A 22,111-nucleotide genomic window follows, 5' to 3' on the forward strand; every position below is an offset into this window, starting at 1 on the left:
GGAATGCATTGCCTGATGGAGTGGTGAGAGTGAGAACGGTCAATGCATTTAAGGAGTGGAATGGTAGACTTTGTGTTTCCTAGGAGGGACCTCGCTCGATGAGTCTTGATAGACTTGTGTTTCTTAGAAAGGACCTCCCACAATGAGCCTTTTGACTCCACGGAGGCCTGAATAATAATAATAATAATTCACTATACAATGCTGTAATACAACACGCTATGAAACAGCGATAATAATAATGGAATAATTCTATAAATGTACATAATTTTTTTGCATTTTGTCATTTGTATTTTTTATACATTTTTTAACATATACATTTCAACATTTTTTATACATTCTGTATTTAATACAGATTTTTTTATTATTGGTTTACTTCTCTACAGAAATTCAGTATACAAGTTTCTGAGTACATTCTTTTTGACATGTTTGTTTGGGTGGTATTTCTACTGTCTTTATCAAGCATTCAGCATCCTCTCAGGCAATGCATTCCAAGCTTCTACCACTCTCCATGCAAAAAAAAAAAAAAAAAAAAAAAAAAAACCCTTCTTGCCCTGTTATTCACAATTTGATTAAAAATTACACTCACTCTGAAGAAATATTTTAGATATTGGCCATTGTGACAGAAACCTCATGGATAAAGAATCGCCACCTTCTTTTGTAATAATAATAATAATAGTTTATAAATATTTTCATTTAATTATTTATAAAATATGCATACTTTTTTAATGTTTCAGAATTCTTTAAATACCTATGAGACAATTAAAGAGGGTGTAAAAGGAAAAAGCAGTGATCCACGCATTAGTCCTAGAACAGTTTATGGGAGATTTGGACCTATATCTGGTGATAAAGGAGATTACAAAAACAGACATGGATCAGGCAGTTCAAATAACAGCAATTCTTCCATTGATGAGGTAAAAATCAGCTTTATCTACTAGCTTTAGTTTGTTTTGCTAACTCTGTAGAGTTTGTTTTTATTTGAAATTAAATATTACTTAAGAGTCAAAGCTATATAAGTGAGAGGAGATCTACACATAGCCTTTAAAGGAATATGGAGAACCGATCAGGACTTCTGACTTAATGTCCAATCCTCACCGTCTTGTGGTACGCCCTGTTAGGTATCTACCTGGATACTGAATGAACGAGGAATGGGCTGGCAATTTGGGATTTTGATCGACCAAATTGTACTCTTATTAGCTTAAACCAAAATAAAAAATGATGGCACAACATGACAGAATTTCATACAGGCTGTGGCGTCACCTGTTAAACAAGGTCCCCATTGTTTTCACCAGGGAACTAGCACAAACAACGAAAAGTCAGCTACTGGAACAAATCTGAAAACACACCAACTCAACATCACCAGAGTTAAAGATCGGTACTATCAACACAAGAAGCCTGAATGACAAAGAAATGGAGCTAGCTGAGGAATTAGATAAGTACCAGATTGACATAATAGGGGTGACTGAAACAAAAAAGGCAAAAACTGGCGAGATCTTTCTGAGCAATAAATACAAAATGTTATATTTAGGCAATGACAATAAAGGAAAAGAAGGAGTAGCTATAGTATTCAACACTAAATATGAGGCTAATCTTCTTGAATGGCAGGCAGTCTCAAGTAGAGTGATGTAGGCAAAATGGAATGGGGAACTGGACAATGAGACTTATTTGTGCCTATGGTCTCACAGAAGGTTCTACTAAGGTAGAAGTGGAGGAATTTTTTGAGGCTTTAGAGAAAGCAATTGACACAATGAAAAAAGAAAAATTGGTCCTTGTTGGAGATCTAAATAGCAGAGTAGGAAATGATTGTCAGACATACAAAAATGTATTGGGAAAATTTGGAGAAAAGAGCAAACCTAATAATAATGGCAAATATCTGTTGGATTTCTACGCAGGACATGGACTAGTTATTACGACCCACATAAAAATGTGCACAAATTCACATGGAGAGAAGACGTAAGGAATAAGAAAAATCTCATTGACTACGATAGTGATGTTTTCTCCCTGGTGCAGGACACCAGAGTGTACAGAGGATTTAAAATTGGAAGTGATCACCATAGTCCGGAGCAGGAAAAATTGAATTTCATATTGAAAAGAAGAACATGTAAGAAAGTTTTAAAGCTGTTATGTCTTGTGTTTCTCTCTCTCTGTTTTATTTTATTATACTTCATTTATTACTCCTCCTACTCTTTAGTTCCCTATTTTGTATTATCTTTATTTTGCTCCTAAGTCGACTGCACTATTGTTATATGTCTTATCTAGCCCTGGTTACATCTTGTACATTCTTTTTATTCTTTATTTACTACTATTATTATCCTATATTCCTGCGTACCAGAAATTTCGTTTCCAACAAATTTATTTTAGAACGACTGCGCCAGCCGGTAACTAATTCGTGATACTTATTTGATTATCTTGGTAACATTAGTTAACATAGGGATCACGTGGTGAGCAGTCGTGGCTCCCCTCTCTACTTTGCATGAAATGTTCCCCCCCTTACTCACACAGGTCCGAACGTTTTTTTTATAAGTGGTAGGTCAGTCTCAAAACAACAAATGCATGGAACTCTTCAAATCCTTGTCCCCCTTTTCTTCTTTACGTTTACAATTATATAAGATAGATAAAAAGGTTGTACTTTACCATCTTGTCTTTACTAATGGGATTTCCATGACTTACCCACACTTTCATTTCGGATATGGCAAGACTTCCGTATTCATTAGCCACTTGCTTCTATGGCTGCTGTGACTTACTTATTTCTTCTTCGAAGGTTGTCCTTCGCTGCCTTTACATTGGTGTGGTTTACCAATGGCTCCTTACTGAAAATCTGGCTTCATTCCACAGATAGCTTTGTTCTCTTGGTTATAACAGCAACCAGGAGATAGTTGCTGGTCACCGGCGACAATCTTCCTCAGCCATCCAGGCTTGAATGGGAACACTGAAACAGAAAAACAAGAGAGCGTTTGAACCGCGCACCACTCCTTATATCTTCCTCGCGAGCGCCCTCTCTCATTGTCTATGTCACAAACTTAGCTATAGCCGATTGGTTACTTTAACTCTGAACTGTTTAACATGGTTCTAAAACACAGTTTTCCTTAGCTTATTTTACAACAATAATTTTAGTCAAATTGACATACCTTTGGATCATAATATGTACAGTACTCCCTCAGCCCTGTTCTTGGAAGTATGTCCTTTCCTTAAGTTTCTATTTTTTCATGTTGGGTCGAAACAAAATGGCCTACGGATAGTGGGTCAGTTATTTCCGACACAACAAAGCGAATAAAAGTTGAGCAGCTCTCAGATGTGAACTGTAAACTAAAATACACAAACATGATTGAAGAAAAAATGAAAGAGTTTGAGAATAGGAACCAAATCTTTCAGGTTCAGTGGCAAGCCCTGAAGAAAACACTGATTGATTCAGCCAGAGAGGCATGTGGTGAGGTTGTCTGTAAGGATAGAAAAATCAGAACTCCATGGTGGACACAGGAAATTAAGGAGGCAGTGAAAGAAAAGAAAAGAAGAAAGCATATCAAAAGTTCCTGGCAAATAAGTCAGCTTGTGCTCTTAGAGAATACAGAGACAAATGTAAGAAAGCTAAACACTGTGTAAAACTGGCTAAAGAAAAGTCATGGGAGGACTTTAGTAAGAACATAGAAAATAAATATGAAGAAGATGGCAAGATATTCCGGAGGTTGTTGAAGAAGCTCAGAAATAGAAGAAAGAGTGCTGTAAAAGGAATTCGGGATGATAAAGGTGACATGAACACAGGAGAAAAAGATATCCTTGAAGTATGAAGTAATTACTTGGAAAAATTGCTAAATGAAATGAGCAGTGATGACAGCACAGTGGTAAAAAAAACACTGACCAGGCATGCATTCAGGAATACATATCCATACTTGAAGTAGAAAAAGCCATCAAAAGTGTGGAATGTGGAAAGGCAGCAGGAATAGATGATATTCAACCAGAAATGCTCAAGTGTGGAGGTATAAAAGTCTTACAGTGGCTGTACTGCATAGTTCAGAAGGCCTGGACAGAGTGATGAATTCCAGATGATTGGAGTAGAGCTCTCATAGTACCCATATATAAAAAGGGAAATACAACTGAATGTGAGAATTTTCAGTTTTATATATTAAAACTGAATATTGATATTGATATATGCAAGTAACTTATGTCCTGGTAAGATATATGCAAGTATAATTGAGAAACAGTTGAGAAGGATTGTGGAAGAGAAGCTTGGTGAAGAACAAGCTGGATTCAGGCCAAATAGAGGCTGTCAGGATCAGATTTTTACTTTACAACAGATAGTTGTAACTATCTGTTTAAGCGCCGCCGCAGCTCAATTGGAAGAATGTTGGTACATTGCGCCATTCGATTGGAAAAGGCCTAAGTTCGATTCTTGTCATGGCGGGAGGAAACCTTTTCAATCGAAGGCGAGTTAGCTGATCTCATACAGAGGTAGCAGGGTAGTTGTCTGTATGCGGGTTTTTCATCCTGCATACAGACAAATCGACCCTTCAGAACATACGCAATTTACAGACAAAAAATACTAGCTGTGGTGGTGGGCAGTAGATGGTGCTGATGTAGAGGATCGGTGTAGTGGTCGCGATGGAGAGTTGTTCCTGCGATGAGTCTTCGGACTCCTTGAAGGTATCATGAATAATAATAATAATAGTCGAGAAATCACAGGAACATAAAGATCTGTATTTAATATGTAGAAAGTTTTTTACTTGGGCTATATATTATGTTAAAGATACCAAGCAATTTTATAAGCTAGGTTTTTTAATCTTTTTTCCCAAGTAAGCAAACAGACAAGTAAATCAAGTTTGCGGCTACACATAGTGCAACACTAGGGTTGTGCAACCCTAGTGTTGCACTAAAATTGCTTGGTATCTTTAACATAATATATACCCAACGTAAAAAACTTTCTACATATTACTCTCATCCTGAGATTTTTATTTAATGAGGTCAAAGCACCTTATGGCAACTTGTTTAGGTAAAATATTTATAAGCTCTGTATTCCTTTACCCTTGGCATTTTTTTTTTTTAGGTCTGGCTCCTGCTGACAAGGCCTCAATAAAGTCGAAACTGGTATGGGTAGTAAACATTACCTTAATGCATAGTATCATACATTTCCGCAAGGAAATGTGCTTTGCATTAGGGGATAATTCTAAGGAAAGTGATCAGAGCTTGCCCCACCTTTACCACGAGTTGCACTATGCTCAGCCGCAAACTTGACTTACTTGTCTGTTTGTTTACTTGGGAAAAAGGATTAAAAAACCTAGCTTATAAAATTGCTTGGTATCTTTAACATCTGTATTTAAGTTTTGTCGATCTGGAAAAAGCATATGACAAGGTGCCAAGAGAGAAGCTATTCGAAACGCTACAGTTATATGGTGTCATGGGGCATTATATCATGCAATACTTAGTCTTTATTTGAGTTGTAAGTCAGCAATTAGAATTGAAGGAAGTACAGGAAGGCGATTTAATGTTAAATCTGGTGTTAGGCAAGGATGTACATTATACATTTATAATGTACATCCTTGATTCATTATCTATTGTATATGGATCACATTATGAAGGAAAGCGGTATTAAACCTGATATCAAAAATGCAGATGTTAATCTCAGCTCTTTGCTGTATACAGATGATGTTATACTTCTAAATAAATCTGCTACTAGTCTGCAAGATTCCCTGACTAAAGTGAATAACTGTTGTAATAGATACGGTATGAAGGGCAGCATTAAAAAGACAAAAGACAATGAAAATAGGCAGAAACGTTGAAAATATCAACTGCATTATGAATAGAGAACCTATAGAACAAGTAAAACATTTCAGCTACTTAGGCACAATTTTTAGTTTAGATGGTAAATTAAATATGGAAATACACAACAGAATCAACAAAAGCTGGTATGGTAGGAAGTCAACTGAATAAATATATATGGAATAAGAGAGAAATTAGACAAAACACTAAATTAGCTATATTCAAGCTGATTTTGACTTATGGTTCTGAGAGCTGGGTCAGAAGTAAAACACTTCACCAAAGACTAGAGATTACAAATATGAGAGTCCTGAGAATGATTAGGGGCATGAACAGATGGCATCAATGGCAATGTCATATCAAAAACGAGGATATTAGGAAAGAACGTGACATCATAAGCATCCCGGAATGTGTTAACAGGGCTAATCTCAGGTGGTATGGTCACTTAAACCGAATGGGAGAGGAAAGATTAGCAAAACAAGTGTTCTCTGCCAGGTTGGCAGGAAAAAGATGCAGAGGAAGACCAAGATATAGATGGATTGATATGGTAAAAAGTGCCTTAGAAGATAGAAATATAATATTTGATAATGTTGGAGTCTTGACAGGTAACAGACGGATTTGGAGGAAAAGTGTAGATAGGAAGTTAGTAAAGATGTAAATTTTTCATGTAGTACTATCATATCCTGTACATCCCCCTTGAGGGTATATATCAGGAATTTGATGATGATGAATTAAATATTAATTTGTGAAAATGAAAACAGTTATTTTTCTGTGTACATCTTACATGCAATATCCCAATTTTCCATGCCTATTAGTGACCTGTCATCGTGGCAAGTAACTTGGCTCTTTGTGAACCTAATTGATGTTCTGATAGGCCAATTAATTTTATCTACATAGTATTATGACTGTCAGTTGCATGTGTTCTTTTGTCAGTTTGCTTGTTTTCTAGGACGAATAACTTGAGTTTCCAGCAGGGGACAACTACACAGTTATCCATGCTATGCCATCTACCATCCATTAGTGGTGCTGTCGTCTGTTAACTATGTTAACGTGTATTCTCTGACCAATTTGCCCTTTATGTTTGAAGAAAATCCTACTACCGCATTTTGAGATAGGCTAACGTGCCTTAAACTGATAAAACTCCATATAATGATTTCTCTCATCATGAAAAGAATCAAGCTCGTGTCTTTACCAGTTGGAGGATGCATTGTCCATCACTTTCCTAACTGCTTCTCTGTAACACAGTTAGAAAAATGTATTACTTGATATTTGTGTGTGTGTGCACGTGCATGCATACACATGCATACTGTTAGTATGGTGGTTTTCTATTTGCTTGATCTTCAAAATTTCACTCATTCAGAATTCTATTTCCATAACAGGCTCCTGAAATGGAGTCAGTTATGGGAATAGAATCACTTCATATGCTGAACTGTATTATAATGCGAAATGCATAATATTACAGGAGGAGAAAATATCACTTTTTCTTCAGAATTACCTCAATCAGGTGTTTATATATGGCAACAATAATACAATAAATTTTCATCGTTTATTTTTTGTGAAACTGGCATAAATTTTGGTATATTTATCATCATAATAATTAAAAATAAAAATAGAAATAAACATTTCTATTAATTTTATAAATATTAAGGAAAAATGTTTACTCCAGTTCAAAAATCTTAAAGATTTTTGAATTGGAATTAACAAATTTTGCAATGTCTTTATCCTTTAAAAACTAGGAAATGAAATGAATGAATTTTTGTGTAAATATTTTGACTTTTGGTTGAGAGACATTAAACTTTGCTTATTAGAATATTATCATACAGACACCCCATTTGGAGCCTGAAGAACTATCATAAGAATCCACACAGTGTGTGCATCTTCTTAAAATCACTCACGGGGCATTCACAATTGCCTTTGCCAATTATGAATGCCCTGTCAAATCTGTTTGCCAAATCTATTCCATTCATAATTCTCCAAGCAAAAAATCTACTCTTTTTTGCTTGGAGAATTGGAAAATTTTACTCTTCTTGCTATCCACACTTTTTTTTTTATACCTTCCACAAGTGTTCCCTTGTTTTCTGCCTTTTTGTCATATAGTGAGAGGTTTCTTCCATATCAGTCCTATAAAACCTCCTTAGTAATCTTATGTTTCTGCCATATCTCCTATTTTCTGCTTACCAGCCAAATTTTGTAACTTACAGTCCTTCAGTCAGTCTGCATAGGAAGTATTCTGCAGGCCTCACTATTTTCGTCACTCACTTCTCAATTCTTTCCACCACTTCCTTATTGCCAAAAGAAAAAAATATACTCAAATATATGCAGTGCACTCCAAATGTGGTTATATCAAAGCCTTATAAAGAAAATAATAACTTCCCTTTCTGTTGGTTTGTTCTTTAAATATTCAAGTGGATGCTTTGCGTATTTGCAATACCCTTTAAAGTTCAATTTCTTGGCCATAATTATCTCCACATTCCTAGCTCAAACCTCAATTTCCTGCAAGACAGTTCTGTTAATGTATGGGGGGGGGCATTCACATACAGTAAGGTTATGCATTAAAGTAATAACTTTAGCTTTGCTGCCATTTAACCGACAACCATTATCATTTGTTCATACTGCGAGTCTGTTTAAGTCCTTTCTAGTTTTATATCTTCAGCATACAATTCTGTACTCCCTTTTAAATTAAACCATCCTCTATGTCAGTGTTTTTCAACCTTTCTAAGCCTAAGGACCAGTAAAAATGCCTAAAGAAATTCTACGGACCACTAAGTTATGTAATTTTTTTAAAAAACCTATGTGGGGATTACCAACATTTTTCGGAAAACTGTGCCATTTATAACATAATAAATCTAAAAGCATGTTTTGAATATATATGGAAACATAATTACCATATTTGCTGGCGTATTAGATGCACTTTTTTCCTTTGAAAATAGGTCTGAAAAACAGGGCGTGTCTTATATGCTGATACTCAGTTTTTTATTGCTTTCATTTCTGGAAATTTTCTCTGTTCCAAGTTATGCGATTTATTCTTTGCTTCCTTGCCGTGTGCAAGAGCATTCCGGTTACTTAGATTTCAGTGGATGCACATGCACTGTCATCTACGATCACATCTGTTTTCCTGTTCATTTAAACTTTCCAATTGTTGTCGCAGTTGTTGTGAACGGTGATAAATTTCTGCTGTTAAATTTTCTCTAAATTTCTTGGCAAATTATGGCTGAAAAACGTTGACATTGCTACATGTGATTGTGTATGCTAAAGAACATGGAAACAGGGCTGCAGAGAGGCATTTCAGGCCACCCCCAATTGAGAAAATTATAAGAACTTGGAGGAATCAGGAAGAGGATCTAAAAAATTTTTTTTTCCTAAAAAATGTGTACAAAAAAGGGGGTGCGTCTTATACACTGGCAAATACGGTAATTAAATTGGAAGTAAATGATTAAAAGTATATCATCATTGAACAAAGTTTTAATTTTTATTAAACAAATAAATAATATGATATAATTATGTTACTACTTACTTTTAATGAGATGGTTGAGCTTCTTGGCCCTTGCAGAGTTTCTGGATACCTGGCTCAATATGGTCAACTTCAGTCGAAGATCAGCGTGCACGCGTGCACACACACACGCGTGCACACACACACGCGCACACACACTAAGACGATTTCTGTATTTTGTTTTTATTTGAAGGCGCGATGAAAATCCTTTCTCACAAAGATAGGTTGTAAAAAACTGCATGCCGATTTTCGATGCTTCTTCAGATAATTCGGGAAATTCATTTCTCACTGAAGGCGAGATCCAGCAAGCCAAACCAAGATCATGATATTGCATTTTAAGCCGCTGTCACTTGAAAGCTCAGTTAACTGTTATTTTTTCAATAACGAAAGGTCGTTCTCGTGACTGTAAGCCTGAAATGGATCGTGAAGCCACAGAAATTTCTTATAAATGTTATTCGGAAAATATATATTTCAGAGTTTTGAGGTGGTCACAAACCTTTTCCAGAAACTCAGAATCAACAGAAATATCATTTTCCACTATAAAAGGATTCCAGTATTGGAAAAGGTGCAAATTGTCTGTCTTTTATATAACTAATCCATAACACCAGTTTTTTCCTCGAATGCCTTTATTTTGTCGTAGGCATCAAAGAACAGTTAAAGAATTTTCCTGAAGGGAGAGATTTAGTTTATTTAATTTTGAGAAAATGTCTGAAAGATAGGATAGTGTTGATAACTATGTTTCGTCAACAAGGAGTGATGCAAAATCAGAATTATGTTCATTTACAAACAATAAAACTTCGTGCCTTAATTGAAATGACCTTGTTAGTACTTTGTCCCTGGAAAGCCAGCGGTTTTCAGAATGAAGCAAAAGTTGTATATATTCACTGCCCATTCCATCACAGAGTACTGAAAATAACTTGTTATTTAAGGTCGAGCCTTAATAAAATTAACTAGCTTTACAGCGTTGTATAGCAGAGTTTTAAATTTTTGTGGCATTTTTTTGGAGGCTAACGCTTCCCTATGTATGAAACAATGTACCCAATTCATATCCGGAGCTACTTTCTTGACCTTAAAAACAACCCCACTATCCCTGCTTGTAAAGGCGCAAGCTCCATCTGAACAGAAGCCCATACATTTTCCCCACTGGATCCCTTTGTGTATTATGTAATTATTGACAGTGTGAAATATTTCTTCTCCAGTTGTTCGGGATGAAAAAGTTCTACAAAGCAAAATATCATCATGAGTGTTGTTATCATGTGCATATCTTATTTAGTAAATTAACTACACATCATTTGTAACATCAGTAGTCTCCTCTATTTGTAACACATAATAGGGCTCTTCTTAACTCTTTCGAGTAACTGAGATTTTACTGTCACCTGCCGTATTCAGCGACTGACAGTGTCATTTGAAAGAGGAACCAAATCAACATCTTTTAGTAACTTGTTGCCAAACAGTTTTTACCACATCTTTTATAGCTGGAAGTAGTAAATTTTCCTCGATAGAATGAGGTTTCCCTGTTTTTGCTATGAGCAAACTTAAGAGATAGGATGCTTCCAGTGCCTTGCTATTAATCAAACCCATGGCCGAAACTATATCTTTCCCATGATTTAATGACCCTAAGCATTGCTGAAAAAATTCAATTGGCTTGTTTTTCACATCACAATCTTTAGGTTTTAAATGGTATCGAAGTTTCGCAGGTTTCATGCACTCGTTCGACAACACTTCATAACACAAAACACTTTGAGGTTTCTGTTCACTTTCATCTCCACACCAAGTAAACCCAAATTCCAAATAAGAACCGTTATATTTCCTACTGTATTTTTTCTTTGAACTGCTTGTTTCTTCTACTTTAATAGCATCAGATTTACTCGCTGTTACAATACGTGTATCACAATTAGGGTTAGCATCACCTGTTTCATTTGCTTTTCTTTTAAAAGTCCTAGTTCCAAGCCACTTTTCCATTTTTAAAAAACTTTTCTGAAAAATATATAAATACTAGGGTTAACTCATGATACATTTTGTCCAAGTAATGCCTAGCACTTCTGAAGATATTCTGAGTCTTGGTTGAAGTAGGAAAACCGTCAATAATAAAAATCTATAAACAACAAGCAATTGGTTGAAATGTGGATAACACATGTTTACTTCAAATCTGACAAAAGAGCAAAGGAAAACAGAAGCAATAAAACTATATTGTTGTTCACTTCACCCCCTTTTATTACTCGTCATTCTTCCGCTATTTGTTGGGGTTTTTTTAAGTATCCATTTATCAATTCACTTATTTAATTTTAATTGGTTTTGTTTAGATAATTAAAAAATATCTATTTATTTATTTATGAACATAATGGTATAGAGTTATGAAAATATTTCACATAATGGGAAATTTTTGTGTTTTTTTTTTATAGAGTAAATTTAGTTTTAAATATAGTAAGGTTTTGGTAGTAATGTCAGTTATTGAAAATCTTTATCTTTAAAAGTGTACCTTCTTTATTTTTCTTGTTTGAAAATAGCTGAACTCATAAACTATAAATCTCTAATTGTATGGAGGAACTTTGTGATAGTTATCTAAAGTGACATACATGCTATTGCTTTAGTACCTACTACAGGGAGATAAGATCGTGAATTTGATAACATCAGAGGAATTAATAATGGATCATATTAATTACTTTAGAACCCTTTTGTGAAAGCAATCATTTGACCTTGGAAGAGGAATGATAATTATAATTTCAAAAAAATCTAACTTTGATTGTATGTTAAGGGAATTAAAGAACATTGAGAGACATTATTTAATGGAAGAGACACTAATGCAAATTAGATATAGTAAAACGCTGATTATTATGATAAAATTTCATTTTTTAAAAAAATTCTCTATGCAAGTGAATTCATAAAATAACAGTCATGCTACATATTTTAAAATAAGTTCTAACAGAACTTGTTTGTCATCACTGTTAAGGTTTCCCATTCTTCTATGAGAACGGGCAGTCAAGTATTTTACGAATTGAATCTAGTTTCTTTTGTCTCATATTTCATTGTACTTAATTTTTTTTTTTTAATGCACCTAACTTTTTACAGTTAGTTTAGCTAAACTTAGTTGAAGCATTAATATCAATTTTTATGATCTTTTTATATGTAAAACGATGACTATTATTTTTTTTAGTTATCTTTATAATGAAAATAAGATAAAAATCACTTGAATGATGTAAATAGCTGATATGGAATATATTGATTTATAACAAAAAAGTAAATAATTTAGTAAATAATTACTTTTTATTGATACTTTCTTGATTTTTGTAGCTTATTTATAAAAAGCCAGGTCGATGTACTCCTTTTGGACGCAACCCTAGTGGAGATAGCAGTGGATGCAGCAGTGGTCATGATAGTATTTCTTCGTGCAATACCACTCGTACACACTTTTCAACAGATTCTGGTACCGAAGCTGATTTTGTGCCTCCACCTTCTCCTGACACAGTGTTTGAACAGAAGCTTCCAAGTGTCTCAGAAGTTCAAGATCGTGATTCAAATGATATAACTACATTGCAAAAAAAGGCTGACTTATATAGAATTCAAGAGTCATTGGAAAATAATCAAATTGAATCTAATGCTCAAAAAATGTTAAAGGAAAGAAATCTTTCAGAAGTTATTCTTGGAGTTCAACCATATAGTAAATTTGGCTTATCTGGAATGGGAGAAATAAATCCTTTGGTTTTCAAATGGGGTAATCCTCTTGTCTTTTATAGCCGCTACTTGGCTAATAGTGAACCATCAGTTTTGGATGCTGATAGACCGCTGCAGGAAACTCGAGAATCTGGACCATATCTTTTAGCACCATATTCCAAGTTTGGCCTTGCTAAAAGTGATGGTGATGTCACCAGCCACTTTCCATATCAAGAATTAAATCATGGGTATTCCAAATTTGGGATTGGTAATTCCTCACCTAGAGAGCAGTGGAAAAACAGTAGTCATCACAGCTTGTTATTTCAGCAGAAACCTGCTGATATGTCCTCATTGTCAAAACAGGATTATGTTACAGTTGGAATGGCAATGGAACAGCCAGAATTTCAGAAGGATCAAGTTTTTCCACTTGATGTTATTTTTGGAAAACATGAACACACTTTGAATCTTCATCCTCAAGCAACAGATGCTTTTCCATCTAGGTTGCTTTCACCTCCAGAAACAAAAGTAGCACACTATCCAGATGATGACATGTCTTATTCAAAATTTAGTGTATGTCCTAGATCTGACATTCCAGAAAATTTCTGTAAAAAATCTGTCAAAGGATATGTTAGCTTAGATCATGTGATGAATATGTCAGATAAGAAACCTCTTAATCATATAGAAGATTCAAAATATTTGGCAGAAAATGAGTCCATGGAAAAACAAACTTCATTAACAGACCCAGTTGATATACTTGTCAAGGAGTCTCGACAATCAGAAAATTTTTGCATAAATGTAAGTAACACAGATTCACCAGTAACTAATCATGAAATGTTTGAAAACTACAGAAATACAAAAGCAGTAAATAAATTAGTTGAAAATGTAAAGGATTTTGAATGTGCCACAGAACAAATCAAAGTGCAAAATCAGGTTGATCAAGATGTTTTATCAGTCAATGATTCACTTTTATTTCTTTCTCTTAATGATGATAACTCTTCTTCAGAAACAGAAGATATATCTGAATTCAGTAAGTCTAAAACTGAGAAAAGTAGTGCATTAGGATCTCTGCCGAATTATGTTAGGAAATTGGGGTTAGATTCTCTTCCTTTTAAAAAAGATCCTCCATCCACTTATGAGACAGAAAGCAAGCATCATACAAGTGAAGGCTGTTCAGTTAATCCTGTTCATGTAATTGGTGTAGAAGATACTAAGTCAGACTTTCTAGAGCATGTCTGTGATTCTACTTTCCCTAAATTTGTTTCCGGTGATTTATGTTCGCTACCCAGTGATTCAAATCTGTACAGTAAAGATGATGCTCACCTTCATGGAGATGAAAGATCTTCATTACCATTGTCATTAGATACAAATATTAATCAGCAAGTTAGTGTATATCCCTCATTATTGCTCATGTGTGATTTACAAAACAGTAGTTCACTAGATGTAGAAGATGACTGCCATTGTAATAGCATTGTTTATTCTCCTTTTGGATCATTGGAAAATGGGGAATTTGTTAGTGATTATTGTGAAGTTGGTCATATGCCAGAACAACAGGAAGTCCTACCCAGTGAAAATAGCACAAAATGTTGCTCAGACTCTAGCTCAACTTTAAGTTCCTCCATCTCGCTTTCTGAGGTGGAAGACAATTCTACCACCTTGAGGCATGATGGGACTTCTCATGTGCCACAGCCCATAAGTGCCAGTAATGGTTATGTGCCTAGGTGTAAAGTTCTACTTCAGCCACAAGAAATTAACAACAGTTATCTTCTAGAAACTAATGGGCATGGAAATGGTTATGTTTTATTCTCTGATTCTCAGCATCTAGATGAAAGAATCCTTATGGTGTAAACTAAGAATTCGTTAAATTAAGTCCTGGACACATGAGATGTGTGCACACATGGTACAGTTGTTGTGTTCATAGCTTGTTTGTTATGAGGCAGCATTTCAGATTTGTTAGACTTATAACAGCTGGGAAAACAGTGGAATGAATTTTATTTTAGCTTGGTCCAGAGCATGCGATGGATGTTTATTTACAAAAGTGAAAAAAAAAAAAAAAAACCAATTTACATTTCTCAAATTATTTCAGTAGTTAACTATTTGGCAAAAAATATATTTGAAAGTGTTTTTATGATAGTTGCTTAATTTAATTTTGTGTTTTATATGAAATTTTAATATAGAAGCTGTTTTTGAAAATTGTATACCATAAGACAAGTGAAATGATGCCTCACACGGAAGTTTTATTTTTTATAAACATTCACTAGTAGAATCAAGAGAATGGTAGATATTTTTCTGCAGCTTATGCTGTTGAAGTACAAATGTAAAACTTTCTTAAAGAAAGGTGTTATTAATGGGATTAAAGATAGAGTTAGCTTTTGTATTCTGCTTTATTCTGTGTCGTCTTCAGCAGTATTCCTCCAGAGGAATATAGTGATGTAGGTATGAGATTTATCTGTACATATTATGTGCCATTTGTTTTTTAGTTTGTTTTTTTTTTTTTGTTTGTTTTACAACTCTATATGTCTATGTCTGTTTAGATGTGAGCATTTCTCTTATACACATTGTCATTCTTGATTCTTTTCCATCAGGTGTCATGTTATCACTTTTATAAAAGAAAATCATTTAAGTTTGAAAACTAGATAAAATGCATTCTTGATTCTCAATAATAGTGAGTTTCTTAATTTAATGTGATCATAAATCAAGAGATTTTAATGTGCATGCACAACACAATGTGCATGACCTATTTTAGAAGAGTGTAGGGCATTTCAGTCACTCGGTGTCTGATTGCTTATTCCAAAGAATATACTATTTTTAAAGTTAATCACTAATTAAAATTTTAGAAAGTTCATGTAAACAATTATTTTTATTTCTTTATTTTTACTTAAGTAAAAGATTTATGAGTTTTTATATTACTAATATCAATCAGCACAGAAATACAGCAAGGACCATCCAAAAATTAATAAAAAGAAATATTTTATGGTGACATTTCAAATAGACCATATGAAAACAGCTTGGAAGTAGCTGCATAAAATTTACACTGACATTGACAAGGTGTAGTAAATAAATAGATCTGTTAATAGTAGAATTTTTTTTTAAAGAGGATGATTGCATATCAAGGAATATAGCAGATGTGAGATTTAAGGGAATTTATTTTAATAACTAAACAATGAATGCTGAGATGAGAAGAGTTGTACATTTGTATTTAATATAGATCTTTTGGTAATGGCTTTTGGTTTGGGTAATTAATTGCAAAATTTATATAAAAGGAAACAAGGGAAAATACTTTTAGTCCACCATTTGCATCTCTACCATAGGAGAATTGTATTTTAAAAGTATATTGCATACACAATAAGCAAGTAAGTCACAAACATAAGTTTTTTGATGACTATGAAATTAACGTTTGTTCCATTCTATTTTTCCTTTACTTGTTAGGTTCATGGCTAACATGTTTATTTGTCATATAAATAAGCATTGTTAATTCCACAAGCCTTATAAATGTCTTACAACGAGTGAGGACCATTCAAATAAAGTTGCAGATATAATTTTCTGTTTACGGACCTCTGCATTAATGATCAGAAATGGTCAAAAAATTTTCCTTAGGAGTTAAAAAGTGGTCTAGCAGGTATTTGGAAATCAGTCTGTAAAAATAAGACAGGCAGTATATACCTTGTTATAGTCCTGAGCAGAACCAACTCTCACGTAGCACTTAGCATTTAACTCTCAAAGCTGTTTTTCCACCATCTCTCATCCCCCAAGATCAGATCTCATTAGATGATAATAACAAATGAGCAAGCAACTTCAGTATCAAATCTTGCTTTATCTTAAATACTGTATAATAGTATAGTATCAGCTAACATGTTTTATTCCCTTATTGGGAGAGGATGCCATTTTAGTCCTGTTATCTAACTTTTGGAGACTGAAAAGCATAGTAATCGCTATTTTGTCCAATTTGGAAACAAATTACACAGTTCTCTTTCTTATATTCTTGATAATCAGAGTCGCCCTATCACTTGTGAAGAATCTCACCTGTGAAGGAATCTTCAAACATTGATTAATCTTGTGGAATTTAATTGCAGACTGTACACTCCTCTTTACCACCATAAATATAGACTATGCACTTGACAATCAGTGCCTTGAAAAAATCCAGAGAATCCTTCCTTTATATGTTGATAGGATCTCAAAACAAAAATTGATTTGTAGCACATCTAAATTTTCTCTAAAAAAAATAAAATAAAATAAAGCAATTTAATTGCTTAGAAAAATTATCGCTATCTAGTCACTAATGTTGTTAAACAATTTACCAAGTAAATATATTCATATGGATGCACAGAACAATCAGAAGTTGAAGTATAAATTACCATGTTTTGTGTTAATTTTTTTTTTTCTCTATAGCGGATTCTCTCATACAATTATAGGATACTACAGTTGTCTAAGCTAAACGCTTTTAGGTGGTGAGATTGTGTAATAATTCAATGAAGCTAGATTGGTTTTTTTTAGACTTTTGTATAGCATGCCTGTCATGGTGAAAAGTACTATTATTGAAAGAAGTAATATTTAAAAGTAAAATTAATATTCAAATAAAATAAATATGTTCTAATATACAGATAGCTCCCAACTTGCATAAGGATTATGTTCTACAACCCTTACGAAACTCAAATTTTATGTAAGTTTTGAGTACACACAGAAAGAGGAACTTCTGTTAACGATGTTCTAAACACTTGCAGTGGCACAAAAATCAACTCCATAAACTTCTAAATATGCAGCAGAACACATTATTACAGAATTTTTTATAAAATAATAATATATATATTTATCTGAATAAAAGATAATTACCAGATAACTAATATATATGTTAAAGATACCAATACTTGGTTTTAATCCTTTTCCCAAGAAAACAGTGTTTTGTGCTTGAAATATATTCACATGCCTGAGCTACTTGTATATAGAAGCTAATGACTTTATATTGCTTGCCTTAGCATGTATCCCATGATGCAAAGCACACACAGACCCTTTCGGATGTGTAAAATGCTATGCATAATAGGAAGGATCACTACCCAGACCAGTTTCAACCTTTATTGAGGTCTCATCAGTATGAGCCAGCCCAGGAGAGATACCAAGGTTGAAGTAATGCAGACGTCATCTGTATGAGATATGAGTATATGTACTCTCCTGGGTCTGGCTCCCACTGATGAGACCTCAATAAAGGTCGAAACCGTTCTTGGTAGTTACTCTTCCCATTATGCATAGCATTTTACGTCTGAAGGGGCTGTGTGCTTTGCATCATGAGATACTAAGGCAAGTGATGTGAAGTCATTAGCCTCTATATACAAGTAGCTCAGACGTGAATATATTTCACTCACGAAACATTGTTTTACTTCTTTGGGAAAAGGATTAAAACAGAGTATATAATTTCTTGGCATCTTTAATGTATAATAAATCCGAGGTAAAAAACTTTCTTTCTATATATATATATATATATATATATATATATATATATATATATTAACCCCCCCATCATAATTTTCACCTCTTAATCAATTTTGGTGCATTTATGCATTGATTCACTTTTTCCACTTCTGTTTATTTTTCTAGTCATGATTTTACTCTCTACCGCAGTGAACACAAACACTAAAAATTATAAGAGTGAATACAAATACACAGCATGTCCATGTTCAGTAGTAAAAAATGTGCACACATGACACTGCATAGGCTGCAAGTGATGTACATGCAGGAATTAAAAGTTTTATAACTCAGATTTTCAGGATAATTTGTGTAAGTCTGAATATACATAAATCAGGAACTGCCTGTGTTTATTATTATTAACACCACACCTCCATGGAGTCAAAGACTCATCACAAATGAGTATTATTCTAATAATATGGACAGAACACATTGTTGTTTATATTAGTTTTCTTATTATTTTTTTTTATATATAGGCATGTTATAAATGATATTTCATATTAAAGAGAGGGAGATTTAAATTTCAATTATCTTGTATTTAATTAACTTTACTTTTATATTTCTTGAAATGTCATAGTAGGTTCAAGTACTACTCAACAATCAAAAATAGATATGCATGCTTGGGAATTTATAGTAATCTTAGGGATGTCTTTTATATCATCAAATGAATTATTTCATGTTTCATTTGAAGTCATTTGAGGTGCTCGTTACTGTAACATGCAAAACAGTCCACTATGACTTTGCAAGATCATAGTCATAATTACAGCAGTTTTATTTTGAAGTAAATTTCAAATGTATGCAGTTCATTGCAATTTTTCACATCTTCCTCTCTTTCTCAATAGCTCAACATTGTGAGTTTATATTCAGCATTGTTAACATAGAATCATCTAAGTCATTTTTATATATTGCATTAGTTGTTTTAAATTTAAAAAAAAATATTAAAATTAAAAAACGGTTTGATTAGGCATTGAAAAAACCTGATGTTAAAAATAAATGTATTGATTTAATTAAATACCAGAATACAACACTGTTATTTTAATTCCTATCTAATCTACAAGAATTAAAAAGGCATAAAATGTGAAGAGAAGGTAAGCTGAAAGTTCTTCAATCCATTTATTTATGAAACCCAAAAGACTACCAAGAAACCATATGAGCTGATGATCCATTTATGATTTCTTGCTTGCACATATGTTATTGATGTATGTCTAGCCCAATCCCCTCCACAAAAAGTTAAAACCTATACTACATCAAGTATTATGCATGGACAAAGAATATCTTGCCATTTCTTTTGAACAGCTGAAGATTGTACTCCCTAAGTGCTGCTAGAAGAAATCACTCTTTGACACCTCTGTTCTGCAGAACAAAGGTTTCAAAGTTATATGAAGAGCATGAGCAGTTTATATGGTGTATCAAGAGTTTATTAGAAAATAGGCTGTTGATTAATTGCTCCTTGAGTTTTCACAGATTTTGAAGAGAGTGGAAGTAAGGTCAGAAAATGCTAACACATAAAAGCATGCATAACAGAGAGACAGAGCACAAGTCAGTTATCAGTGCATCAAAGAATGAAGTGCCAATTTGAAAGATTTGAAGAAAAAAATATGAGACTGAATAATTTTGAATGGAATTATACAAAGTTGCTCAAAAGTTCACATATCTTTTCCAAAAGAAAGGTATAAGTTTATTCATTAAAATGACATGACATATTGTGTTTTCTTTCCGATAATCTCTATATCATTACTTTTGGTAACATCTCTGCATGGTTCAAAACTTGTTTGGACTCTATCTCTAGTCTCATTCCTGAAAATATCTATAAAAATTTATATGGATAGAAAAATAAGCTAATTAATAAGTATATATTTTTTTATTTATTGTTTTATCATGTTGTAATACCATAAAAAATCACAGTGGGATTGATACCCACAACCTGTTTGATCCAAGAGCAGGTACACTGTCCACTCAGATAACCAGTTTGCATTAACTCAGGTTTCAGTTATCGCCTAATTGATATATACATAAAATCTACACTTTGTTCCTGATTCTTCAGATGTAAAATGATGCAATATAACAGTATGATAGAATTTCATTTCACATTCTTACTATCATTGACAGTGACATGTGATCTTGAAACAGGTAATAACTTGCTCAAATACATTCCTGTACACCAGGAAAACAAGATCAGTTCATGATACTATACTCTTTTTTTTTTCCACATCTTTGATCAAAAGGGGTTATTTCATTATCTTTGAATTTTAGGGAGCATTTATTACACTTATTAAAAAACTTTATTTTAGCTCTCTGCATTAATCCTGATATGTAGATTGATTTCATTTGATTTTAACATAAAGGTAAATTTGGATGTGTAATTTCACATCTAATGAAAGAAGTAAATTTAACTGTTTAACTTGCTTTTTTCTCATTTATCAGATTCTTTCTTGAAATACATCTATTTTGATATGTATTATCTGCTGTTTTTTTTTCTAAAATAAAAAAAAAATACATAAGTTTTAAACCATTGTGTCATAGAAAAGTTAAAAAAATTAGTTACTTTCTTTTATTATACCAAAGGAATAAGATCTTTTAAATGTACTTTTTTGCACTTCATCAGCATAAGAATAATGATTGCATAGATACTCTTATATATTCACTGATGGGACCATTTTAAATTAATTTTTTTGATGCCAAGAATTCTTGTCTCATTATCACTGATGATTTTGTTCAGGAATGCTTAATTGGTCATCTCATGGCACTTGAGATGCTGTAGACACGACAAATTGAACATAGGAAAGTGTCAGTACATTCCAAAAGAGTGAATGAGTGCTACAAAACCATGTCATGGATGATTATATGAATTTTAATTTGAATTTCCTTCTGCAATTGTCATGTTTTTTTTTAGATAGTACTCCTTGCAGATCTAGGTTACAGCAGAATATTTATTTTTGTCTGATGTCACTTAATGCAGTCTTCCTGAACATGGTTCATTAATAAGATAAACACATTCATTTTGGCATTGCATCACATTACACAAAAACCTGTTTCCTACTCATCATGTGTTCATTATACACTAGTAAATTCTATGAATTTGGGTCAGTGTTTTGCCTTTTGCATTCAGAAAATAAATCCCCCCCCCTTCCACTTCCATGTTCGTCCAACTCTTACATAGCCATTTTGTTCCGATAGTCATGCATATGGATGTAGTACACTCTTCTATTAATGACTGCCATATTTTAAACTTCCAACTACTGTCATGTTTACCAACATTAGTTTAGTTATATTCTTTCTAAAAGGAATTTGATTGCAACCTGTTTTTGTATCTTTTGTGATAGGGTTAAATCTTGGCAATGTTCAGCATAGCTATTTCTTAATAGTTGGTGATCTACAATTTTTTTTTGGTTGGGATGGAATTATACACACACATGTGCACTTGCATGCACATATATATTTGTAACACTTTATTTTTCTTTTGTTTCATTCTGAAGTGTTATATATATTCTGCTAGTACTGTTATTTTATTATTACTTGACACCTCCAGGGAGTCCAAAAGACTCATCGAGGGAGGGCTTACTCTACAACTCTGTCTCCACCACTCAATCCACTGACTACAACTAATCACAACTACACCAACGCCATCTACTACTCACCACCACCATTAGTGTTTCCACAGAAATTCACAAACATCCATGCCCGCGGCAGGATTTGAACCCTCAGCCTTTTGGCTGGAGAGAGGATATGCTAACCACTTGGCCGACAAATTTTCTTTATAATTTGTTTTTA

At 33.5% G+C, this 22,111-nt stretch overlaps 1 protein-coding gene across 4 annotated transcripts in view; it reads left to right on the top strand.

Annotated features, from left to right (window-relative positions):
- Nucleotides 1-17,999, top strand: part of LOC150093047 (uncharacterized) — a 568,891-nt gene extending 550,892 nt beyond the window's left edge. For all 4 annotated transcript variants that reach the window (XM_090413702.1, XM_090413701.1, XM_090413703.1 and 1 more), the window contains 2 exons: nucleotides 735-911; nucleotides 12,527-17,999. In XM_090413702.1, the coding sequence (XP_090269828.1) occupies nucleotides 735-911; nucleotides 12,527-14,731 (2,382 nt within the window). In that variant the 3' untranslated portion in view covers nucleotides 14,732-17,999. The remainder of the gene's footprint in view (nucleotides 1-734; nucleotides 912-12,526) is intronic.
- The last annotated feature ends 4,112 nt before the right edge of the window (nucleotides 18,000-22,111 follow it).

The sequence above is a fragment of the Typopeltis vanoorti genome, chromosome 24, assembly GCF_054136105.1.
Source record: "Typopeltis vanoorti isolate ZY-2024b chromosome 24, IOZ_Tvanoo_1.0, whole genome shotgun sequence".
NCBI lineage: Eukaryota > Metazoa > Arthropoda > Arachnida > Uropygi > Thelyphonidae > Typopeltis > Typopeltis vanoorti.